The following is a 25,996-nucleotide window of genomic DNA, read 5'->3' on the forward strand; positions in this document are numbered from 1 at the left end:
TATCGCTGCACTTATTACACTCTGTTGTTTTACTCATAGAATTTTATTGTACTATTTCTTTTTTTGTTGTTTTTAGTTTTACTCTTCTCAACTTTGCCTCTCTAAACCTTTGCCTGGAGCATGCCTGTACTGCATTCCTTTCGTGTACAAGCAAATATGCTGGTGGCAGAATTTTAAAATACCAACAAAGAAAAATAGGGGCTCCTTCATCCCAGTCCTCGGCTTAAAAGAATAGCACTCCACCCAAAACGGTGGTTGCTCCTGAAAAATGCCTAACACGCTATTTCCAGATCTGCTGTCAAGCCTAACAATAAAATCTTTCTCATGCGACCTCCGACTCAAAAGTGATCCATCTTATACCGAAGGAAGGGACTTTTTGGTTTTTGGCAAACCATAGTTTGTCACCTGGGTGGAGATAGCACATTCCCTGCAGCAGCAGTCATTCCGTGCGTGCTTTCAGGGGACACTCTGTGGCAAGAATTGACATTTCTGTTTCAAAAGCTACTACGCCTTTGTTTAGGAAGTTATTACTCTGTGTTGAAGCAGCAAGCTCTTCCTCTTGAGAGCACAATATTCTGCCATTACTCTCAATTCAACTAGAAATTAAATCCTTTCGAGCCATTTCTTTTCTTGTGTGATGAAATCTGGTCACTAAGTAAGTTTTACCCTCATGTTTGTTTTTGATCTATGAGTGCCTACAAGCTCTGGATTGCCTTCATTCCAACCAAGTGATCCACAGAGACATCAAAAGCGACAATATCCTCCTCGGAATGGATGGATCTGTCAAACTGAGTAGGTATCTTTGGTCAGGTGCAGCATTCCCAGGATGTGGTGTGGGGCTGCTTTTGACTGACTGCCTGTTACCCAAAAGCGATGCCTGTGGTAGTGCACTGGCAGACCACTGCTGCGAGCTAAGAGCACAGTGCCAATGTCCAGGGAGGTACAGAAAGGAAAAAGGTGTAAAGAGTGGTTTTGGTTTGTGTAGGTCCCTTCCAGAAGGGATAGTAATAAAGAATAATCTAAAGCTTTAAGTGAATAAAAGCCACTGCATGAAACTTGAGGGGTTTTTAAGTGGCCACTTCAGTATTTCCTTGGCTCGAGCACTGAGTAAACAGAGCATGGCCGCTTTACCAGATAGATTCAACAACGCCTTCTGAGGCATCTGGAAGGGATTTCTTTTGCTTGGTTTCATAAATCAAGCTGCCTTTAAGAGTACTTGTTTTTCTCCTCAGCTGATTTTGGCTTGTGTGCTCAGATCACCCCTGAGCAGAGTCAACGGAGCACGATGGTCGGGTCTCCTTACTGGATGGCACCAGAAGTGGTGTCGGGAAACGCATACGGGCCCAAAGTGGACATCTGGTCGCTTGGGATCACGGCAATTGAAATGGCGCAAGGAGAACCTCCTTACGTTAATGCTCATCCTCTCAGGGTAAGGTGCGAATAAAACCAGAGACCACCGTCTTTCTAACCTGCCCCATGTTTTGTCTCCCATGAGACAAAATCCCAGTTACACCAGCTTGAACTAGTTCCACCAAGGGCTGCTTCTAAATATGTCGCTGGAGCATATCGGCATATATTGTAGCTGTCGTTATGTCAATAGGGGGACCTTAAAAGAGAAGTGACATGTAGACTGTTCAGAAATGTGTCATTTTTGCCCTCAACCACGCTTGAGATTTCTCATGTGCTTTTAGAACTCTCTTTGAGCTGTATCTCTGAATGACAAGAATTTTTCAGCAGCAAGATCCTCCAGTTGGGGAATTTTTATGAAAAATATTTCAACTGTACGTGCAGGAGAAGTCTTTCCAAACTCAGATCAGTGCCGATTGCTCACCTGCGCCTTTCAGGAAGTGTCACTGGTTCTAGTAATGCCATAATCACTTCTTAGCAAATGCTTTTCTACAAGTCTGTTTTGGCACAGGTACTTGTAGTACACTAGTGTATTTTGATGTTTTGAAGTTTCCAGTTTTGTCCTAATTCCTTAAAATGAAATGACCAGTTCTTATACCAAAGGAGCGTGTCATAGTGGAGGAATGTCTGCCAAGATAACACCTCATGACTGAGAGCTGAAACAGAGCTCAATGCTGCACAGTTCATTCCTGACAGGATGCAGGAATTCAGGAGGAAATTAAGTTTGCTCTATGCGTATACATACGCAATTCTTATTAAGGCTAGAATTAAAATAGAGCCTGACCTTTAGCTTTTCTCATAGCAGTAAGGCTGCGCTCTCTCTGGTCTGTGGCACCCCGACCGCGTACTGCAGACTGAAAGAAGAAACAAGAGAATGGTCAGGAAATACCCCCGGCCAAGCAAAGAGAGGAGCCCACACTCCACCTGCTTCCCTGGGAGACCCTTGCAAAAAATGCATTTGCCTTGCATAAGGCAGCAAAAACCCGTGAAGAGCATTAGCGTGACTGGTCGGGATGCTGAAGGTTCCCTGCCTCCTTAACCTCAAATGCTGATTAGGGCTCCTCGAGAAGCCTCAGGTCAACTGTTTGTTAGAAAGATCACTGGATTTCTTCTCTCTGACCAAACTCAGCTCTTCCTGCCCTCACCCAGATTCTTTGAGATGCTCTTTTTCTCCATATATGCCTCATCTCCTGCTGGAGGTACGGTCAGCTTGGACACTTAGAGCTTCAAGGCATCTTCAGGTGTCTTAGTAAAACTGTGGTAGATGAAAATCAGGCACCTGAAGTTGCTTCCATCTGCATTGGCTTCCTGGGCTCTTTTTCAGCGGTTGTTGCCCCTGAGCTAGGAACAGTGAACAGCCTGTGATGGACTGCCTGAAGTTCCCCAGTTATCAGCTAGTTTTATTAAGGTCAATCAACCCCGACAGGATTGATTTGTTTTTTATGAAGGATTGTTTTAATAATGGAAGGCACACAGGAGCTTCCGTTACTTAAACACCTAAATAAATTGTAAGGGCATGAAAGGCTCATTAGTCCTAGAGTTAGCAGCAGTCTTCATGTAGATGCAGTGGTGTTTTCCACGTGTAGAGCAGGCGCATCCCATGCTGCTCACGTTCTTTCCAGCTGATGCAGAACTCACAGGAATGAACAATTTTCGAGCCATGTGTGTCTTGGATGTGTCTGTGATGGTATTTGTTTCCTCTCACTGTGATTTCCTTCCATCCGGCACATGCCGAGGGCCTGGGGGACAAACACTGGTGTGATAAAAACCCTTTGAAATTCAGGTTGGACCTCCTCCTGATTTCAATTAAAAAAAAAAACAAACAGAAAACCACAGAAACAAAACAAAGCCTTAAGCATTTCTTTTTCATTTCTTAACCACAGCGCATCAATTTGTCTCAAAACTGTAGCATTTTTTTCAAATGCTGCACATCTTCTACAGTTTCAGGCTTCTTAATCATCTGTATGTTGTTCTGTCACGTATCTGGGTGGCCTGGATACCTTTAGGATCTTGCTTTCACAGACTGCAGCTGTAATGGTCTGCTGAAGCCTTTCTTGTTTCTTGGCATGTGAAACAAATTAATGAGCTTATTGCCCCTTTGCAGCTACTGCGAACGCTCCTTTCCTTTGTACCGTACTTGCTTTTCTTTGCCAGCTGCATATCATAGGAGACCAAAAGATATGTGATAAGAAGGTACTTCAGCTTCCCGTAGACCTTTCCCTGTTCTGGTGGAAATACTGAAAAGGGGACGTACTGAGCTGAAGATGACTCTTCTTTGGGATTCATGTTCTGAGAAGAAACAAGTAACTAAAAGAGCTCCATTTGTCCTGGCACTCCTGTTTCACACTCAGGTGAATGTGGCTGCAGTAAAATCCCCAAAGCTGCCGTTGGTGCTGTAGTCCTTTCCCGCAGGAGAAGTATCATTCCTCGGGTAGCGCAATTGAAGCGTAGTGAGGACAGGCACTCCAGCTCACCACTGTGTCCGGTGGCTGAGGTCAGCTGCAGATGGACAGGATCAGACTGATTTTGTGACATTTATGTTGTGGGAAAAGGAAAGAAGCTTCCTTTTATTGTTTTTACTCTAGGATCGTTTCTTTGCCTTTTTAGGCTTGGAAATTGTCCTCTGTATTTAAGAGGACAATAGCAAAGTCAATGTGGTCCCGGTCTAGTTAAGTGCCAGTAGAACAGAGCTGTTGTAATGGCAGACGTTTTAATGGAAGACCCCATGGCCTATTTCTATCATTATTGCTGTGTAGTTTAGACGTATTCTGGAAGTTTATGTCTGAATAGTTCAAAAGGTTTGTCTTCCGTTTCTACATAACATCTTGCAAAAGCGCAATGAACTCATCTCGCTGGCTTCTCAGCATGTTAGACCTTGGTTACAAGCGAACCACACTGGATACTGCTCACCCTGTGTTTTGCAAAATGACGTTGTACTCCCTTGGCCTGAGGAATATCAGGAAGACTTGCTCAGCTGCATGAACTCCGTCAGCTGCTTGACAGTGAACATCCTTGGCTTTGCTTAGGAAACTTGAGCTTAGCTTTGGCTGGATGCTGTTGAAGAGGAGAAAGGCTGGAATTTTCAAGTGTTTGGCTAGGCTTGTGTGCACAGAATGACTGTGCATTCAGATGAGCAGCTGGACATTTATGCACAACATGGAGGGGAATCCACAGAGGACTCAACCCTTAACACAGGTGAATACTCCCAATTCTGAGGTAGCGGAGTGTTACCATAGCGATGGAATTACTCGTTTTTCTGATAGCAAGCATTAAACGTTTTCTTCTTAACACATAAGTGACGCTGATCTGGAATTTGGAGACTGCTGAAAGACGTTGTTGCAGCTTGGCTCCCATCTGCCCAAAGATGCATTTTCTTCATAAGATATTTGTGCATGCAACTTATGTGCCTGTGTTGAAAAAAAGGTTCCCAATGTTTCTGTTTCTTTATCCAAGGACTAAGCTGATGGATTTCCTTTTTTCCCATCTGGTTACCATTTTTATCAAGAGCAGAGCAAAAAACTTGGCTACCTTTGCTTTATGGAAGCTGTACTTTAGGGAACAGTGAGCCCCGCCGAGATGCATTTTCAGTAGTAATCCTCAGAAATAATAGCGTTAGGCCAAATTCACTCTTTAAAAGAGGCTGTAAACTGTCACTGTCACAAGCCTGTCACTACTTGGAGAAGCAAAATGTGCTTTTGCCGATGTAGTTCATACTAACCAGGTCAGTCCGTGAAATCAGCTGTCAAGGCAAGATCATTTTGATATTGGAAGAGCTGTGGCTGCCTCAAGGTTTTTTATGTAGCTATAGAAAAATCCTGTCTGACCCCCTGCCAGGGAAGAAACTGCCACTGGAGACTGAACCTTAAAAAATGGGGTCTATCTGGGCAGTTATGGATATGAAGGAAACAGGTGGAGTCTCATGTTCCCTTTTTCTCTAGGCGCTGCATCTGATCGCTACGAACGGGACACCAGAGCTGCAGAACCCTGAGCGATTGTCCGCGGTGTTTCGCGACTTTCTGAGCTGCTGCCTGGAGGTGGATGTGGACAGGCGAGGGTCTGCCAAGGAACTTCTGCAGGTAAAAGGGGACACGGCTGCAAGCGGAACAGCTGTTCTATGTAATGGTTTTCTCACCAGCTAAACTCAAAGGCATGAGACGGAACCCCCTCATATTAGTCTCCAGTCTTGGTGCTTTTCAAAAGGAAAAGAAGTGGAATCATAGAACGGTTTGGGTTGGAAGGGATCTTTAAAGGTCCTCTAGTCCAACCCCCGTACACTGATCAGGGACATCTTCGACTAGAGCAGGTTGCTCAGAGCCCCGTCCAACCTGGCCTGGAATGTTCCCAGGGATGGGGCATCTACCACCTCTCTGGGCAACCTGTGCCAGTGTTTCACCACCTCATTGCAAAAAAATTCTTCCTTAGATCCAGCCTGAATCTACCCTCTTGTCGTTTAAAACCATGACCCCTTGTCCTGTTGCAAGAGACCCTGCTAAAAAACCTGTCCCCATCTTTCTTTAGAAGCCCCCTTTAAGTACTGGAAGGCTGCAAAAAGGTCTCTCCGGAGCCTCCTCTTCTCCAGGCTGAACAACCCCAACTCTCTCAGCCTGTCCTCCTAGGAGAGGTGTTCTGTCCCTCTGATCATTTTTGCGGCCCTGTGTTGAATTTTGGTAGTATATTCAGCTTTACATAGTGGCAAATGGGATGGTAGCCACTGCTCTCGCTGCAAGCCAGAGCTGAGTCCGTCAGCGCTCTGTCACTGGTGTCCCTGCTCTTGTCTTGGTGCTGAAAACCTGTACCTCCGTGGCCTTCAGAAGAACACATGGGCCTAAATACTCCTGGCATAAACATTTCCTAGAGGTATTGGAGTTCCCTAAGGAACGGCTTATGCCTCTGATCTTTTCTGACAACTCAGATAGCCCATGTCTTTAGAAAACAGGAACCTAAGTAAGTAACTTGCGTTTCCTGAAAGGAACAAGGCCCTGGGAGAGCAAACAGCACTCCCAGAGTGCTGGCAGGGCAGAAATGCCAGCACGCTGAAGACAACTTGATAAAGGGATTAATGGGATTTTGGGCCCTGTTTGCCTGTGATAGCAAGGTACTGGACATGAAGACGCAGGTGCAGATGGTCCCCTCAGTCCTGTTTCAGCGTATTCCCCATAACCAGAGAAATGCTGCTTGAGGCTGTGAGTACCTGAGTTTGGAAAGTAATGGTTCATTTCTTTTTTTCCTTTGCACAGCATCCATTCCTAAAATTAGCCAAGCCTCTCTCCAGCCTGACGCCGCTGATCACGGAAGCAAAGGAAGCGAATAAGAACGGCAGCAGCCACTAGTGCTTCAAGCCGGCTTTCTCCCATGCCAGCTCAGAGCAGGACTGAGAATAAAACTCTATAGAACCTCAACGCTTGTGCTGTGGGACAGGTGGATGGATAAAGAAGCCAATGGTCACAGTCATGGTGGTAGGAGGGAGAACAACCCAGCCCCTCAAGGAGTAAAATATGACCGTTTCTCTTCTTCCTGCCTTCTGGCTCCTGAATTTATTTTGAAGATGAAACAGGGCTTAAGACAGAGAGGTAACGACCACAAATGCTTGCCTGCCTCAGCCATTTCCAAGGGAAAGCAAATTCATTTGGAAGGTCCCCTTCCTTCTCACCCTGTGAATAAGGTGTACACTCACTTTGAAATTGTGACAGTCAAAAGAGCAAGTGAAGCAACAGCCACCCAGTGTTAAAAAAAAAAAAAAAAAAAGGAAAAAACCCCCCTGTAAAACAGCTTAGCGCTGTAGTCTTCATGTCTAGGCCTGGTCCTGCAAAGGGCTAAGTAGCCTTTAAGGTATGAACCACCGTCCTGTTTTGGCAGTAGGAAGGCAGGATGCTTGGGTTGTTCTTGGATTAGGCCATTGGCTTGTTTGGCTTTGGCTTCTTGTTTAGTTCCAGTCTTTGTGTTGCCACTGTCATTCATACCTCAACTGACCTACTCTCGCTCGCTCTGTCCGTCCCAGTGTCCTCGGCTGAGGCAACGGACGGATGCAATGCTGATGGACGGCAGCAGTGAGCACAGCTGTGGGAGGTGCGCCCAGGGAGAGGAAATCTTCCACGTAGTGACCGAGCTGCGGGAGGAGGTGACTAGGTTGAGGCTATCAGGGAGAGCGAGCAAGCGAGAGACTCTTGGAACTGCACCCTGCCTTCCCTGGGACAGGCCCACCAGGCAGACGGGACGCATCATATGGGGGATTCCCTATCCTCTGCCCAGCTGGCTGAACACAGTGACTCCAGTATGCCCTCCGGAAGTCCAAAGGGGCAGTTCTGCTGTGGTTTCTAACACATCAATAACCCTTGCGTCTTTGCTGTCACACAGCTCTCCATCCTCCCTACCTCCACTGAGCTGGCAGACTGCAGCACCTCGCTAGCACCATCCCTCAAACATCGGCGTGCCGCCCCCAGGCTCATCTCTAGCGAGCCGGGTTTTATCCCCTTCCCCCTTCGAATCTAGTTTAAGGCTCTTTCATGGAGCCCTGCTAAGTCCTGTGCAAAGACCCTTTTCCCCCTTTGAGACACGTGTACCCCACCTGTCACCAGCAGGCCTGGTGTCGTGTGGACCAGCTCATGATCAAAAACCTCCCAATTCTGCCGGTGTCACCGGGCTCAAGCTGCTGGCTCTTCCTGTTCCTTCCGTCAGCATTCCTGCAACTGGAAGGACCGAGGAGAACCTACTTGTGCTCCTGATCCCTTAGCCAGTCGTGCCAAGGCCCCGAAGTCTCTCTTGATTGCCCTTGGACTTCTTACTGCAACTTTGTCACTACCTACATGAAAAATCAATAATGGAGAATAATCTGAGGCCGTACCAGGGTAGGAAGCTTATTCTTCACAGCTTTAACTGGGGCCCCAGGGAGGCAGCAGACTTCCCTAAGAAGTGGGTCCGGTCTGCATATGGGGCCTTCTGTGCCCTTCAGAAGGGAGTCTCCTCTGACAATGACCTGTCGTCTTCTTTTTGTGGAAGCGGTACCAGTACAAGCAGATGGGTTTATGGCAATAACCATCAATGGCCATTGGCTCTTTGACCGAACGTCCCGTAAATGCAAGAAGAGACACTCGGACACCCTGAGATGTCCCCTCCCTTCGCTGGGCCTGGGCACGGGCAGCCAAGTGCCGCACGGCAAAGCCCACTGCATCTTCCCCAGGCTGTCTTGTCCTGGCCGGCTGCTGCCAGGAGGGGACAGCGGGTGGTGACAGCCTGGGGGTGACAGGAGGGACAGCAGGCGGTGACAGGCCTTCGGGGTGACAGGAGGGTCACCACAGGCCTGGGGTGTGAAAGGACACCGGGCAGTGACTGCCCAGGGGGGTGACAGGAGGGACACCACAGGCCTGGGGTGTGACAGGACACCAGGCAGTGGCAGGCCCAGGGGGGTGACAGGAGGGACACCACAGGCCAGGTGAGGCGCGGGGGGGTGCAGTGTTCCGTTGGGCACGCGCAGTGATGCGATCAGGGCAGCGCCTGCGGCTGGCGTCCGTTAAACCCCCAACGGAACGCTGAGGCAGAGGTGCCCGAGTGCCCACAGCGAGTGGTTGGGCCTGGGAGCGCTGCGTGAGAGAGGGAGCAGAGGCCGAGCCGGGGCCGCGGGGGCCTCTCCCCGTCATCCGCCCGCCTGCCCGTCGCTGAGGGCCGCAGGCCGGACTTGTTGCGGGGGTGAGCTCAGTCCCCTCGGTCCGCTGTAGTAGACGCCGTCGGGGAGCAGGCCCCGACCATGTCGTGCGTCCACTACAAGTTCTCCTCCAAGCTGAGCTATGACACAGTCACCTTCACCGGCCTCCACATCTCCCTGTGCGACCTCAAGCGCCAGATCATGGGCCGGGAGAAGCTGAAGGCGGCCACCTGTGACCTGCAGATCACCAACGCCCAGACCAAAGAAGGTGCGTGGGGGCGGCGGGCGTGGGGGCTTAGGGACTGCCCGGCTGGCAGTGTCACAGACCACCCTGTGATGGCCATGGCCTGTGGGAGCCACGCTCTGCTCTTTGTGGCTCGTCCCCACGTAGCCTGAGTCAGCCTGAGGCCCATCTTGCCGGCCTGCGGGGGGACTGGGAGGGCAAGCGGCGCGGGGGCTTACATGGGGTGGGAAGCCATAATGTGATTCGGCCACGCTCGGTAGCTGTGGCTTGTGTTGGGGGCCTCAGGGCTGTTCTTTTGTAGTTGCTGTTCTGACAACTACCTTCAGATCTGTGCTTTGGGCGCGGAGCAGGCATAGAAGAATGTGTGGTTGATGTGTGATGTACAGGGCTTAGAAATTTTTGCTTTCCTGGAATTCTGCTAGGTAAAATGATAAGGAAATATGGGAGGATATCTTATATTAATAACCTCTCCAGATGTCTTGGAAATCAGGTGGAGAAAGCTGAAAGGGATGGGAAGAGAACAGGTGGCTACTTTGAAGAAATAAATTGTCTTTGGTGACTTCGTTTTGTGATCACCTTGCTTTACTCCACTGCACTGGAAAACTGGCTTGGTGGCTGTTGCAGCAACTGCTCGCTAGCAACACTTTGGATCAAGAGGGTAGCTGTGAGTTACCATCTGTGCAGACCCTCTAATGGCTCCTCTGCCATGGATGTTCTCCGTATCTAAATGACACCTTGGAATTTCTTGTTAATATCGCTTCTTTTCTACACCAAAGACATTGTCGTTCAGGTGCTATCGAGCATCATTTCACCATATGTCTCTAAGCATTTTTTTTCCCTGGTACTACGTGTGAACCGTATCAGGGCACTACTGAAGTTTTCCGGCAGAACATTTATGGTGACTATACGTAAGAAACGTTCTTAGAGAAGTCATAAATTCTTTTAAACCTAAAAAGTGGTGCTTGATTCTCAGAGATGATAATGGTTTCGTGGTACTTAGTATGATATTTCAGTTTGGTAAGCTGCTGTCTTGACAGGTTTGAATGTGATTACAGGCCTTGGGGTGTGACTTTTCAGAAATAGAAAGATTTGTTGCCAAGTCTCTGCTCGGGGATATTGCTGCCCAGGAGGAAAAGGTTCCTGCTGGGAGATGCCAGTTTTGTCCGAGAGCTGCTAGACTAAGCTGGCATCTGTTAAATTCAAATCAAGCAAACAAAAATTTCCAGGCACTTCAGGAATAGTGCTCCAGCTTTAATCCTTTCCTATTAAAAGAAGAAAAAGAAAGTTAACTTTTTAGTCTGCGTTGTTTGACTTCACCTTTATTAAGGTGCCATCAACCAAAATGAATTCAATTAATCGAGGCGAAGGAAATAGAAATGTATTAAAGCCAACTGGTACCACATCCCTTAAGTCTTAAGTCTGCAGTCTTAAGCTGCAAGCCATACGCAGAGGTGGCCGGCTGTCTTCTGTGTTCTGTCGGCCTTGAGCACCAGCAGCGTGGCCGAATCGCTTTTAGTGAACAGCTATGAAAGCAACGGCGCAGAGATTTCATGCTTTAGCTAAGGGCCTGTTTTGTTGCAGGGCAAGCTTGTCTGACTTCAGATCTGCTTTACACAGGTGAGACTTGGCTGTGCTTTGTTTTTCTCCAAAGATCCCTTGGTTTTGTAGCCTAACAGAAGCAAAAGCCACTTAAGCTAGATCAGGACAGAACCTCATGCGCTAGCAGACTCTCCTTTAGTGACCTTTGGGAGCATTTTGCTGTTGGCATTCACGCTCTCTCAAAAAAAAATGGAAAAGATTGTGCTGCTTGCGTTTGGTTCTCAAACCTGAAGATTTCTTGGAATGTACTGCTAGTGTGCTGAGACGATAAAAATGCCCCGTTACATCTGAAATCTGGCTTTTCTATCTGCAAAGGGCTTCCCTCTCTGCCGCGCTGTGTAATTACATATTCATATACATTCTTATGAATTGACTAATGTTTTTTTCTGCATTTATGTTGTTTTCAGAATACACAGAGGCTAATGCCCTGATTCCTAAGAACTCATCAGTAATTGTGAGAAGAATCCCTGTCGGAGCAGTTAAAGCTACCAGCAAAACATACGTTCTGTAGGTATCCATAAAGCACTGTGTTCTGTGTTAGTGGTTTGGGTGTGTTACCTTTTCTAATTGATGTTCATTTCCAGAGGCACTCAGATTGTATCTTTCTGGTTAAAGCTGCTGTTAGTTTTTGTTGTAATGGGGTAGATTTTATTGTTCCTGTCCCAAAGTAAACTTATGCTTTTCGGCCTGCTGGGACATGGGGTTCAAACTCCAACAACGGTAACTGTTAAGAATGATTCTATTTGGTTTGATCTTGGGGTTGTTTTTTCTGAGCGCCAAGTTTTTGATGCTGTTTCCTCTACGTGGAGAGATTCCTTGTTACATGTGTTTGCTTGTCTTGCTTTTAGAGTGAAGACAGGTACGCACTGGAGTGTAAACTTAGAATTTGTTCCCATCTCAGAAGAGTCTGATTCTCAGTGTTTCTGCGAATCCGTCTATTCTTTGCATTTGGGGCAGGGGGGGTGGCATATGGCAGGTATCCTTATGCCCCAAATCTGGTGTTTTTGCATACTAGCTAGAGGGGAAAGACCAAGGGTCACCAGCTCTGCTGATGGGACACTTGGGATGATGCTGGAATAATTTGTTAACTACATCGATGGCTGCATGTCTCATTCATGATCATCTACATGCAGATACAGATCAATGAGTATGTGGAATCTCAGCGAGTTCCCAGATGTAATAAATATTTCCCCAAATACTGTAGCATTTTCAAGGTTATCTTAAAGCAAATTCTGGCAATTAAGTCCCTTTTTTTTTTTTTTTATTTCCCTACAGGACTCCTAAATCGCAGAAAATCCTAGGCACTGCCTTCAGGTGACATTTCTACTACTATTTTTAGTCACCATGTTAAAGACACAAAACTGTAGTACAGACTTCATATTTTTGATACTTTCGTAGCAGAGACAAAATATCTGAGGCACTTTGGTGTTCTATTTCTGTAAGTCTTAGAGTAATTTTCTGACAAAGTAGAAATGGGCTTCTGGGGTTTTTTTAGTTGCACTGAAGGTACCAAGAGAGAGCCGTTTATGTATATGAATACGTTTCCACATGCACTAGACTATCAGCACATCACGTTTTGATGTTCAAGTTCTGTAATCTGTCGTCACTGCTGTATGTTGGGCACAAGGGCTTTCTTTTAAGTTCTGATCACTTTTATTTCTTCTTCCAGATGTCAAACTGAGCCAGTGAGTGGAATATCAAGAGGCGTATGTAAAACACCATCTCACACTTTTTTCTACACACTGCACTTAATTCCAATCAATGTAGCCTTGTGTTAATTTCCCCAACATTAACCTAATATATTTTCCACTAAAACATAGATGCTGTATGTACAATGTATTTGATTCAGCATCATAGAAATTTTATTCTACGTTTCTAAAAAACTAAGCAGTGATTCGGATGTCTTTCTGATGATGTTTTACTAGTGTCAGCTTAACTGCTGCTTGTGGCATCATAGAATTCAATATCCTGGAAAAGGAACCAGATGAGAGCTACCCTTTTGACTTGTGGAAAAACCGCATGTCATCTTAGTTCCCAGTAAATGCCGCAGTCCGTTGCTGACTGGTGGCCTGAGGACTTCATTCCTGCAAGCTGTTGCAGGAGGTAGCTGGGAGGGAGGAGTGTGGTTGCAAAGGAGAAAAAAAAAAATCCCAGGATTGTGCTCTGAATCCATGTTTTTGTCATCATTAAGACTTGGTTTTGGTCTGCTGGCAAGGAGAATAATATTAAATTCTCACACTTCCCAAACTAATTTGCGTAGTGTGGCCTGCGGTCTAATACACGACAAGAAATCCATTTTCTCAGTTTTTATAGGCTACTCTGTCATGGCAGACACCTTAATTTCAATAATTTGAGCAGTTTATTTTTTTTCTTGATAAAGTGGTGGGTTTCTTTTATGGCGGATGCTTTGGAGTGGTGTTTGCATTTGGGTTTTGTGGGGTGTGGTGAGCCTGGCATTTTTAAACTTATGGAGAGGAGAGGCAGAGTTCCTGTTTCAGGGCTGATGTGCCCATGCTTGATTTTGACAGGCAACTAGGCTGTGTTCATAAAGGCATAGCTGTGTGCATTTATAAATGATGAGACGCTGATTGATTTACAAACTACACTGAAAATAAGTTTTCTGTAGTGATGCTTCCTTCTCCAAGAAACATAAATATTGTTTTAGAATCCCTTTTAGCGGACAGTTGACAGCTTCCTTACCCCTTGGACTTTTAAGCAGTTGTGAGCATTTGACAAGGCTGAGACATTCTGGAGCAATACGTAATCTCAAGCGGCTTTGGTTGTTTTAGTTTCTTCTCCTTAACCACATAGGCACTCCTAAGCTGTCGTGGGTTTGGACTTTGTTTTGAACACAGGCAAATGACACTAGGTTGGAAATGCCTATTTCAGTGATGCTCAGAGGATATAGTGCAGAATTTCCGACTACCGTAGAGGTTAACTATTGCTAGGTTTTGATTGTAAAACTTAAAGATGTTTTTAATTTTTTTTGAACAGAGTGATGACTCTTCTGCACCTCTTTCTCTGGCCCAGCTGATTAAGGTATATATATTTTTTTTTCCTGTCAAATACATAAAAAAAAAAAGTGTTTGCTTCAAATTTTTAAATTGTACACTGTGATCTATAGCAGGATAACTGTTGTAATGGGAAGAAAACTTTAATGTAGTTTTTAATAATTTATTTATTTGAACTTTAAAGCCTGTGTAGCTGTTGATAGTATCCTGTGAAGAGCAGTTCCCACTTTGGGAAGATCGAAGGGGAGCACCTTATCAGCCTGCACATAGTGTTGCAGTATGACTCAGCTTCAAGACACAAAGCAGCAGCCTTGCAGAAGCTGTTGACTTGTTCACACATTTCGTTAGGTTTACATTGGAAACGAACACAATGTTCACAGAAGAACTGAATTGGCTGTTGATTATGGACATCTTGGGGGGGGTTGCAACAGCCAAAGTAGAAGCGTTTCTGTCGCATGGGCAATGGCATGGCTATTTTTGAATTTCTAGTCATTATAGTTATAGATCCGTTCTTGGAATGCTGCACAATTTCATAAATTGCAGTATATCTAGAGTGGACAACACGGTCTAATTTGTTGGGACACAGACAGTGTAGATTGTGAAAATGTTCCTAGTTACATCAGTTAATATGAAGAATTTAGCAGGGGGGAACGTGCAGTTTGGACTGCCTACAGCACATGAGTGGTCCAATTTCTACTGAAAAGAGTCTTTTGTCTTGCTGAGGGGCTCTAAAAAGCTTGAATCTCTGTAATGCTTCTGTGTCTGAAGCTGAATTTCAGCAAGCAAAACCAACTTCCCTGACCTTTAAGTTGTGTATCCTTCTGATGCTGCAAATGTAAACAATGGTACTTGCCTTCATCTTTCTCAATTCAATGTACAGTGGCTGTCTTCTCCTTCAAATAGACTGGAGCTTAAAGATCCCTTTAATAATACCGGCAGGTCTAACTTTTTCTGTGCATAGCTTCAGTCCACTTGGAAGAAAACTGGAGTAGGTGCACAAGTCTTTATAAGGTCCAACCTGAGCCTAAGGTTTTGAGTGCCCAAGAATGCTCTTTTCAAGTAGGTTAACAGGCACATAAGCATCATTTCATGGTGTAAGGACTCCCCAGAACACTTTCAGCACAACTATTTTTTATATAAGCAGCTGTTTTCAGGCAACCTCAGCTAGTGTTGTGCTGCTCTGTACAGGCTTGGGTGAGTGGTGTTGTCTTTGGCTGTGTGCGCTTCAATGTGTTTCTAATGTGCCTCTCAAACGATTACTTGTTAAACAACAGACTGCCAATCTGGCTGAAGCCAATGCTGCCGAAGAAGATAAAATAAAAGCCATGATGATCCAGTCTTGCCGTGAATATGATCCAGCCAAGTAAGTGTGGATAATGTCAAATCCGATCTTTGGCGACGATGGAAAACCTGTAAACTTGTTGGTTTTAACAAACATGGATTTAACACATTCATCCTTTTTCTTTTTTTTCCCCAAAACACCTTTAGTTACACGAAGAAAGCCTTGGGTCCACCTCCGACATCATATACTTGCTTTGGTTGTGGAAAACCTGGCCACTGTGTAAAGAACTGCCCAACAAAGGGGGTAAGATTGCGGGGGACTTCTGGTGTGACTTACTTTTAAATTGTTTTCCCTTGGCAGTTCCGTAACAAATACATGAACACTCATGTTAAGAATTGTTTCTTTTGGGGTGAAACGCAGAGGTCATGTGGCAATGTTGCAAAGCCCTTTACAATTCACGGGAAACCTGGAGTTATAAATGTAACATTTTCTTCCTTCTAGGCCATGGACATTACATATGTCCATAGATCTTTCTCCACACACTGTCATGCATATTTTATACATTTCAATTTTATTGGAAATTTTTCTGGTTTCAATGCTTTTTAATGACAGTTCACAGTTTTCAGTAGTTTGTAAAAACCCAAGATGTTTCTATCGACATCCGTTCAATGTTTGCGTGTTTTAGTTACACAAGCACCTGGCTGAGTAGCCATGCCATTTGACATCAGTTGCTGAATGTATACGCGTGAGATATGAATTCAACCTTCACTAGAGAAGGTGAATCTCAGTTTCTCAGTGTCGGATTCAGAGCACCGAGTTAAGCTCTCACTCTGAACTGCGCTTTGAAGGAGGAGCGGGGTTGTGTCTCTTCTCCGAGTGGATGGTGAGCCAAGGGATATTTCACCCTTAAGGAACCTGACGTTAAGCCAAAGGATGTTGACCGAGTTCAAAACACTGCTCAAGCCTTTGGGACACCCTGGCTATATTCCTTTAGGAAGAAAGGTATTTTAGTCGAGCAAGCCTTACACTGGGTAAAAGCAGAGGATTAAAGGCTTTTGCTGCTGAAAATCATCATTGAAATGTCCTTTTAAGGGTGGGTCTTAAGATGAGAGATATCTGCACTTCTTTTCTTAACAGGACAGAATTTTTGAGTCTGTTCCCAGAATTAAAAGGAGCACAGGAATTCCGAGGAGTTTCCTGATGGAGGTGAAAGATCCCAGTATAAAGGGCGCTATGCTGACAAGCACTGGGAAATACGCCATACCAATTATTAGTGCGTAAGTATGGGATTAATGGGACTGAGCAGAAAGGGAACGAGAGAAACCATGCGTGTTTGTCCGAGTGGCAATGCAAGCAAGTTGGCCAGCGTCTGTAATTATGAGGGAGGAAGCACCGTCATTGTATCGTTGCCTTAAAATCTGTGATACTTTCCAATATGGAAATAGACTGGTCCTGCTGTTCACACCCCTGGAAGTTGGTTCAACTTGTGGTACACCTAGAATCTGTAGGTCTGCAGAAGATTTCACTAGTGCTTACCGTTGGAGTCATTCTCCTCGAAAGCTCGTTTTGCTTCTCTTTGACGTTTCAAAGGCTTCTTGCCCAATTTAACAAATAGCTGTGTGAGTGAGATTTCCTCCCCCTCTGGCTTTGATCAAATCTCATGTGTGAACCAGACAGATGTTTTCCTGTTTTGCTTTACCCTAAGAAAATCCTACTGTGTGGTGACAAGAGTGGCTGAGAAGAAATGCACTTGGTAGCACTTCTGTTTGTGGCTGTCATGGATCTCCTTTTGTAGAAGCTGAGACATAGTTTTCTTTTATTCATAAAGTGTATTTAATCGGAGACTCACTTGATCCTGAGCCTGCAATTTACATTGACCCTCTGGCAGAGGAGAGGTGGGATTCATTTCAGCTGATTTCTGGATGTTGAAAAATGATTTTTCTAGTCTGAGCCAATCTCTTAGTTGATCCCATGAATGGGAGAGTTCTGCAGAAGGAAAATTGTTCCCCCTCCCTCTTCTGGTGTGGTGGCCAAAGAGAAGTAGTTGAAACTAAATGCCTACGCTTTAGAAGGCTAATGTGCAGTGAGAAGAATGCCATCTATTTTACCTTCCTTGCGGAAAATCCAAAGCTTGGAAAAGTTCTCCTTTGCCCATCTTTCACTTGTTGTTTTTCCTTCCCCGCCCCGCCTCCAGGGAAGCGTATGCTAGAGGAAAGAAGGAAAAGCCTCCCTTTTCACCAGAGGAGCCGTCCTCCTCCTCCTCCTCAGACGCTCCTGTTCCAGAGGAGTTGTTATGTCTCATTTGCAAAGAGGTCATGAGTGACGCAGCTGTTACTCCCTGCTGTGGAAACAGTTACTGTGACGAATGTAAGTCTTACTCCCACGGTTGTTAACTCAAAACATGGCATCTGACCTTCCGAAGGCAGAACTGGGTGAGAACGAAATTACTTGGTTACCCGTTCTGTTTGATACCTGAGTATACCCAGAACGGGAGAGGACCCTGCTCATGCAAAGGGCAGAAAAAAAAGGCAGAAAGCTTTTTTCCCTGGTTACGTGTCTAGTTAAACCCTCTGTACATGTGGAAGGATGACTCTGAGAAGAATGTGTAACCGTGCAGGTGATTACAGTATGAGATACTGAATGCATTTAGTTTGTCCCCAGCCCTTTCTCTCATGCAAAATTCTATAGCCTGCTCTGGTGACTTATTGTGGTCTGCAACAAACGGAGAGTTGGGCGTTTAATCCACATTCTTCTCCACAGGAGAGTTGGTGAAATCCTTCAGAACTTGAATCTATGAACGGTTTTTTGAGATGTGTTTTATTCATCAACCTTGAGGTTGGTGACTTCTCGCTGTCCTGCACAGTGGAAAGACCAGTCCAAACATCAAGACACAGCCTACTCTACAGCTTCCAAGTAACAACAGTGAAATATCAACACTGCTTAGTTATTTGCTGCATGCTGGACGTTTTTTACACTATTGGACATTTACCGCTTCAGGCTCTGTTCAAGACCGTATTCACCCATTAATCATATACGTGTTTTTATAATTGATTAGAACCCCAACATTTTCCTTAGTTTTGCTGAAAACTCTTTTGACGGTTCTCATTATTCACAGGTATTAGAACAGCGTTACTGGAATCTGAGGAACATACATGCCCAACGTGTCATCAAACAGACGTTTCTCCCGATGCTTTGACTGCCAACAAGTTCTTACGCCAGGTGACATGCTGACATTTATGTAAACTGTTTGTTAGACAGGTCTATTTGCGAAAAGCTGAAAGGGAAGAAAATACTCGTTTACATCTCCTTAAGCAAGGCTAAATGGAATAAGGCTAAATTTACTTTTCAGAGACATTATCTGGTGTTAGAGAAGCTTACAACTCTTTAGAGAGAATCTGGCAAATTCAGGTCACACTTTTGCTTAACGTGATTGCCTCACTTTCAAATTTGGTGTTAACACTGAGGTACTGTAAATAGAGATACTCTGCGTTACCCATTGTTAGGGTCAGTGTTTCACCTGATGTCTTCCTATACCTGTATGTTGATTGATTTTAGGATTGATAATGTTTACAGGAACACACAAGTAATTTTGCTCTGGGGAGGCTTTTGTTCGTACATCTACTGAAGTTTCATAGTGCCTTTCCGTACGTGTTTTTCTGCCTCTAGGCTGTGAACAACTTCAGTAATGGAACTGGCTACAGAGAGCAGATTCAGCAGCAACGTCAGCAGCAGCCGCCACCTCCACCACCTCCACCACCACTAACGAGACAAACAAGAGCGCACAACATGCAGCCTCAGCTCCGGCCAGCAGTTTCCAGACAGCAGGACCCACTAATGACTCCATTAGCATCCCTGGCTCCTCATTCTGCTGCTGCTTTGTCATCGTTGGCCTCTGGTCAGTCCTCTGTGGCCGTTGGGCTGCCAGTAAATCCGTCTTCTGTCGTCACCTCTGGTCTCCCTCCAGCAGTGTCCCTGTCTCTCTGTGCTGAACAGCCGGACGGACCTCTTTGGTAAGTAAATCTGTAGATCAACAGGGATATAAAGGACACTAAAATGCTCAAGTTAGATTCTTCTTCTTGTTGAGCTTCTCCACTAGCTATTTATCTATCGGTAGTGACAGTTCCCGATACTAGTGGAAGTTCTGGTTTTTGTATTTACTTTGAATGAGGACACTTTGATAACTCGGAAGTGTGTCTCATGCAAGGATTTTCTCAGAAGTATTTCTTGCTCAGTTCCCTTATCAGTCATTGTCTATGAGTTTTACCCTGAAAGAGGCACATTTTGCCCAGGGGCCCTTTGGTTTTATGTGGCTAGCAACTCCTAAAGGAGCCCTCTAGTTATGTCAAAGCTTCTTGAGTGCATTAATTTCTCTCTAGTACGGAGGAAGCAACAGTTTCATGAAACCTGTAAAATCACAATTAGAGCTAAAACTGAGCAGGTGTTTTCCTATTACGTTTTTCTACGGTATTTCTACCATCAATCTTACGATAAGTCAGAGTCATCCTCAGTAACACAAAGGGCAGTCGGTGACGCGTGCTGACCCGGCTAATAAACACTGAAACGCCGTAACTTTGAAGTATTTACAAACATGAAAGTCTGAGTTTGCAGCCCGGTGAAGTCACATGAAAAGACGTGAAAGATCTGTACGATTGTTTAGGCCTTGTGGCCTTTCAGCTTTATGCCTGGGCTGCAAATAGCCTCTCTGTCCAGAAGACTGTCAGGCTCAGCTGTAGCGTTGAATGCAAAGAACCGCAATTCAGAAGAACCTCTAAGGCAGCCTCTGCACTCGCACATAAACATTTCCTCATAGAATTTCAGTTCTTGCGTCTTCCAAAACTGAGATTCAGTGTGTGACTTGTATGTGCTCTAACCCTTTCACGTGCAGCTAGCTTAAGAAGATATTTTTCCAGTGAGCTTTCTCTTGGCATGCCAGTAGTCCAAATTGACTTCTTTCCAGTGCTTCCTTAAGAATGGGCCAACTTCACATCTGTAAATCTGATGAAGATTTTTTTTAATTTTTTTTCCCGTTTACAGTAGTCAGCCTTTTCTCACCTTGGACTTGCTATTTCCAGTAGCACTTGAAAACGCTGTTTGAATAATAACTTTTTTTTTTTTTTGGTAGTGATGCTGATACTGTGTTACCTCCTGCTGCTCTGGTGACTGCTACTGAACTTCTGAAATTTCCCTCTCTGTCAACCAGCAGCTTGTTGGAAGAGGAGGTCAGTTTTCTTTCAAATGATGCAGTGACTGTTGCCTTTTAGTGGAGCTTAATTTCTAACTGTTTGCATGTATTGACAAGGGCGATCACGTTCCTGCACTAAGGCAACCAGCGATCCCAAGTCTTCTGGGCCCCCAAGGGCAATCAGTACCCTCAACCGGTAAGTCACTATAACTTTAGAATTTCTTTTAAAAAGCTGTCTTGAGATAAACTAAATGGGATTTTTCTCTTTTTCCTCTCCCTACGCCAAAAGCTCATGCAATCACAGGCAGCACAGTTGGCTCAGCTGGTGGCAGACCAGGCTGGCAACGGTAAGTATTCTACAGAAATCCGGTATATTACGACCCGTAACCTGTTCAACGAGGCCGTAACACTTAACTTAGACTACAGCTGATTTATAATGGAGTAAGTATGCCCAGATAGTTGTGGAGAATAGAAGCGGTGATTAATTTTTAAAGGGCTTAATTTGATTTGGCTTTGACAAAGGGGATCTGTGCTTGCAGTAGAGTATTTAAAGTAAAACTCCAGTACGTGATTGAAAAGAGGACTCTGAAAAAGGAACAGTTTTTGAGGGAACCAGCAGTACATCTAAAAATGAAATATAACTAAAGGATTGGGTGGAAAGCCACCCTTTTGATTACTGGCTGAACAGACCTGAAGACATTGATTCCCCAATACAAATCAGCCTCCAACATTCTTTATTTCACAACTTAGCGGATACTGGTGGAGCAAATTCTTCGAAAAGTCAAGGCTGTTATTTGATGACAATTTTGAATTTCTTCAATGTTCTCATCTCAACGAGCCAAGGTGCTTTCTCTCAGTGGGAGAGAGAGGCGTTTGTTTGATCTATTATTGCCGTGTCAAGTTAGTCCTTCCTTTTGGTATGCCTTTGTTAGAGATCGGTTGTAAGCGTGCATTGTGTGTATGATGTCTTAAAGATAAAGCACAACAAAAGCCAGGATGATTCCACAGATTTCCTAAAACTCTCAAATTTAGTAAGCAAGAAAATAACAATTCAGGGACAAGAACAGGCCAAAGACATCATCATGAGGCAAGACCACAGGTGATGCCTGTGGAAGAAGCTAAAAGAAGTTTGAGAGAAGATTAGTTAATATTTGTGCAGTACTTTGAGGATCAGAAGTGTGATCTTCAGTAGTAAGTATAAGCAGTAAGTACATCAAGGAGTGGCAGAGGAGCGGTGGGCGCTTGGCACATGGGACATGGGAGTGTCTTTTAAGCACGGGCAGCCTCCATCCACGGTCACAAAGCGGAGTATAAGGGGAGAAGACTGCGGGAGCTGTTGGGGGCGAGGGTCTGGAAGGCAAGCATGAGGATCAAGAAGGGAGCGTAGTCTCAAGTGAAGGGAAAGCAGGGAGAAAAATGCTGAAGTTGAGGGTAGGAAGTGCTCGCCACCAGGCTGCCGCTTCATTGGCTTTCCTCTTTACAATCAGGGCAGAGTGTGACAAAGAGTGACACATGTTTTTGGGTTTCTTCAGAAGTTCAAATCGAGGACGCCTGCGCAGTGGACGTTCCCAAAGGACTCATGCCCCAACAGAAGCAGCATCAACACCCGTCGTCGTGCCTGTGCCTCCAGCTCCCTCGTACCCTCCACCACCCCATGCACTTCCTTCAGGGCTACCACCAGCACAGTCTCCTCTTCACTTTCCACCTGGTCAGCCTCCATCTGCTGGGTACGCTGTTCCCCCTCCAGGATATCCTCCAGCTCCTGCCAACATGTCATCAGCTTGGGTAGCAACAGCAGTGCCAAGGGCTCATGCAAATACCATCCTCATGACACAAGCACCTCCTTTATCCAGGGAGGAGTTTTACCGAGAACAGCAGAGACTGCAAGAGGAGTAAGTATTTGGCTCAATGAAGTTGCCTTGGTTTTCGTTGTTGTATTTCAATAGCATATCAGACTGCAGTTACACCACAGTGCACCTGACATCAACAAAATGCAAGAATCGTCACGGTGTCATAATGTCATGTCCTTTTTCTTTGCAAAGGGTAAACATGCAAAACTGAGACAAGACAAATGTAGTTCTAAAATATTGGCTAAAAGTTGTAGGTATTCTAAGCTGGTCTTCCTTCGATGTTAGCTGTTCACCTTTTGCATTTGCATGCAGTAGGCATTTTCTCCTAGTGGCCATGTTGTGTTTCTTGATGTCTTTTGGTAACGAAGGTCAAACTACAATGGTAGTAAAGGTCAAACTTGTTTTCACAGGGAAAAGAAAAAGTCCAAACCTGATGAGTTTACAAAGGATGAGTTTGCTAAGGAAGTGATGGAATATAACAAGTCTCGAAAGGAGCGTTCGGTTTCCAGGTACGTGCTTTACATGTCCATTATGGAGAAGCAGATTGTCTGGAAGAATCAGGAGGCATTCCACTCCACCGCTCTGTTGCTAGACGGATGGGATGATCCCAGGGATTAGCAGCGACAGGAGTTTCATGCGTGCATTCCTAGCTTAAATAGGGCAGAGATTACAGTTGACTGGCAGTTATAATTTGGCAACAGCTGTTCAGGAACAGGTTTCTCTTTTAGTAAAGCTTCTCTGTAATGGCATCCTTCACCGCCTGACAGCCTTGAGGAGGCCAGAAATTGAAGAGGTGGAGTTGCTGGATTTTCTGCATCTCCCTATTCTGCTTGTAACCATTTCCTCAAAGCACTTTGGAGGAGATCTGTGAGAGACGTTGTCTTCATCTCCTCTTCTGTTTACCACATGTGGGTACACAGAGAGATTTCAACCTGGACTGCAAACTGGTGGCTTATGCTAGTATGTTTTTGAGCTTGTAAAATTTGTCTCATGACTCAGACTTGTTTGTAAGGAAATCTTGAATTGCTGAAGGACTTATAGAGGAGGGAAGATGCTCATGAACGTCTGCGGAATGATGCGAAAGGGTTCTTTAAAAAATAATAAAAGAACTCCTTGTGAAGAAAAACCTCAGGGTAGCTGATGTTTTCTATTCCCAGAAGTCACTTGGGCAGGAGTGCTGAAAAGCTCTCTCTTGCTCATGCTGCCAGTATCTGTCCTAGAGTAATGGCATTGAGTCATCCTAGTCGAGGCTGAGTTCAGAAGCTTTTCGAGATGATTTCTCTTGAAATGCAGTCACTATCCCTGGTTAGAGCTAGAGGTATGTGTAAGATTTTGCTAGCACATCTGGCCAGAAGTGTTGATTAAAGACAACTGGACGTAAGAATTTTGCATCCCATACAAATTGCCAAAGAAGTAGTGAAGTTAAATAGTCCAAGCAGCATTTTAACATTGATCTTTACTGTATTAATGCTACATCGTGTTCTCTCAATGTTTGATACTGCACGGTAGCCATAAAGACTTGCTCTTTTTGCATCTGACTGCAACAAAAGGGATTTGCACTGCGTGTAGTGGTTGAGGAGTGAAAAATGTGCACGTTCATGTCCCAGTGGAGGCCAGTATACAGCACCTTAAATCAATCAATAGCCAAAGGAAATCTGGGAGGAAAAAAGCTGGGGAGAGTCACTGTTTTGAATTAACTTCATCTGGTTTTTTGTGTTCTGGTTTTTTTAAGGTCCAACTCTCCAAAAAGCTGAGGAGAGTAACTGTTTTGAATTAACTTGATCAATTTTTTTGTGTTGTGTTTTTTTTAAGGTCCAACTCTCCCTGTAGTACTTCATCTTCCTCTACAAGTTCGCATACCTACTCCAAGTCAAGAACAGGTTCTTCCTACTCTTGCTCGTACTCTCGATCATTTAGTCGTTCCCATTCTCGCTCCTACTCACGATCACCACCATATCCAAGAAGAGGCAAAGGGAAGAGTCACAAGAACTATCATTCCTGGTCAAGGCCACATGGTTATCACTGGTCGAGGTCAAAGTCACCCCCACACAGAAGACACCATTCACGGTCAAGGTCTCCAGTAGTCCGAGGCCAATCTCCCAGGAAATGGACTATATCTCAAGGGGAAGGAGGAAGGGAGTATTTTAACCGGTACAGACAAGTTCCACCGTATGATATGAAAGCTTCCGATGGCAGATCTATTGACTTTGGAGATCCATTTGGAGAGCAAGGATACGGAGAATGGGAAAGGAACTACAGAGAGTGGTGTGAAAAGTTTTACAAGGGCAATGGTGTTGGTGCTCAACTTCATCCTCCAGTAAAGAGAGGGAACTTTTCTCCAGACTGCTTTGGTCCACCTGGGACCAGACGAGAGTATTCGCCATATGCTTGGGGACATAGGGAGGATTATCCTGTGGGGCATAGGCAGCACAGCTGTAATAGAGCTGGAAATTACCCTGAACAACCTTCCGGAAGAGAGAGCCGTGGCAACAAAGAGAGGAAGATGCAAAATCCACGTGGAGATGACAAAGGAAATAAACCTAAAAAACACCAGGAGAGAAGGAAAGAGGATGTGAATGAAGGCTTTCTCAATGCTGAGTTGCTAGAAGGTGCGAGAAAACCAAGAGAGCCAGTTACAGGAGAAGTCGTTCAAAGGGACTCATTGTTCATGCTCCCAAGCAGAGATGATGCCACCCCTGAGATGAGGGATGAGCATTTGGGAGCAGATTCTATGGCTTTCAAGCCAGGGTCTAAAAAGAAGAAAGAGAAGGATGAGCGAAAAGCAAAACCTGGCAAGACAAAGCGGGAAGCAGAAGTGGCTGTTCCTCCTCAGAAGGACAATATAAGAAAACGAGCTAAAGCTTCCCAAGTGAAGGTGGACAGCGAGCGTGAAAAGTCTCCTCAAATGGAACCTCCTGTGAAACAAGTGAAGGAGGACATGCCAAAGACAGACAATGTTTAAACATCTTCCTCTCAAAAGGATGCGAAGACTCTTGGTACCCCACAGAAAATTCATCCAAAAGTGATAGAAGATCACCCAGAAACTAGACCAGTCGTGGAGGAAAAGGCAAAGAAAGACTATCCAAAAGAAACCAACTCAGAGCAGAGGACAGGGAGAGGTCATTCAGCAATTACAATCACAGGCTAAAGAGCCTCAACTTGGGAAAATTATTTTAAATTCTTGCCAACCAAAATCAGAGTAGGATAATGAGAAATAAGACGAAATCTTAAAACATATCCCCCCCATCCCTCCCTGCTTCCTGGGCTGTCACGAATGGATAATTTAGGCTGCTTGAAGAATCACCACCAAAGATACCAGAAAGCGCATGATTTTAATCTAGGTTTGTAAAAAGCATGAGTTAGCAGAAGGCGATGGCAAGGTCCACTCTATTCCTTATTCAAGGTGGAAAAGCTGTGCAGATAGAACAATTAAACTGGAATGATTTACTCGTCTATCAAATCGAGTTAATGTGTATATTTGAGGAGGGAGAGTAGGAGAGACCCTTCCATTGAGTCACGAGATTCAGAGAGGACCCCCATGCTTTCTAAAGTCCTTTTCAGAGAGGAGTCTAGGTGCGACTGAATCCACTCCTATTCCCAGATTTGGTCAACAGTTTATGACTAAAGGGACAGGGTATCGGGGATTCTGGTGTAGTGATACAGACTATGATTTTGTGCTTCCTGTAACTTAAAGATGGCAATTTATCCAATACAAAATAGCAGCAATCACATTCACTAACAATGCCGAGATAAGTCACAGTATCAAATCATATAAAACTTAG

The 25,996-nt window shown here is 44.9% G+C and overlaps 2 protein-coding genes across 2 annotated transcripts in view; both read left to right on the plus strand.

Annotated features, from left to right (window-relative positions):
- Nucleotides 1–8,659, plus strand: part of LOC309416442 (serine/threonine-protein kinase PAK 3-like) — a gene marked incomplete at its 5' end in the record, with an annotated part of 30,827 nt that extends 22,168 nt beyond the window's left edge. The window contains 4 exons of the mRNA XM_082015990.1: nucleotides 693–792; nucleotides 1,233–1,429; nucleotides 5,346–5,483; nucleotides 6,645–8,659. Coding sequence (XP_081872116.1) covers nucleotides 693–792; nucleotides 1,233–1,429; nucleotides 5,346–5,483; nucleotides 6,645–6,737 — 528 coding nt within the window. The 3' untranslated portion in view covers nucleotides 6,738–8,659. The remainder of the gene's footprint in view (nucleotides 1–692; nucleotides 793–1,232; nucleotides 1,430–5,345; nucleotides 5,484–6,644) is intronic.
- A 489-nt stretch (nucleotides 8,660–9,148) lies between these two features.
- On the plus strand, nucleotides 9,149–25,362 carry LOC309416443 (E3 ubiquitin-protein ligase RBBP6-like; the record flags this gene model as incomplete). The annotated part of the gene is given in 18 exon segments (XM_082015991.1): nucleotides 9,149–9,314; nucleotides 11,297–11,396; nucleotides 12,165–12,203; nucleotides 12,559–12,595; nucleotides 13,884–13,928; nucleotides 15,175–15,263; nucleotides 15,389–15,485; nucleotides 16,320–16,459; nucleotides 17,377–17,549; nucleotides 18,298–18,401; nucleotides 18,849–19,192; nucleotides 20,305–20,401; nucleotides 20,482–20,560; nucleotides 20,654–20,711; nucleotides 21,897–22,256; nucleotides 22,625–22,723; nucleotides 24,027–25,173; nucleotides 25,177–25,362. Coding segments are annotated over 18 exon segments (3,360 nt in total).
- Nucleotides 25,363–25,996: the final 634 nt, after the last annotated feature.

This window comes from Phaethon aethereus (genome assembly GCF_964289735.1).
Source record: "Phaethon aethereus genome assembly, contig: HAP1_SCAFFOLD_108, whole genome shotgun sequence".
Taxonomy (NCBI): domain Eukaryota; kingdom Metazoa; phylum Chordata; class Aves; order Phaethontiformes; family Phaethontidae; genus Phaethon; species Phaethon aethereus.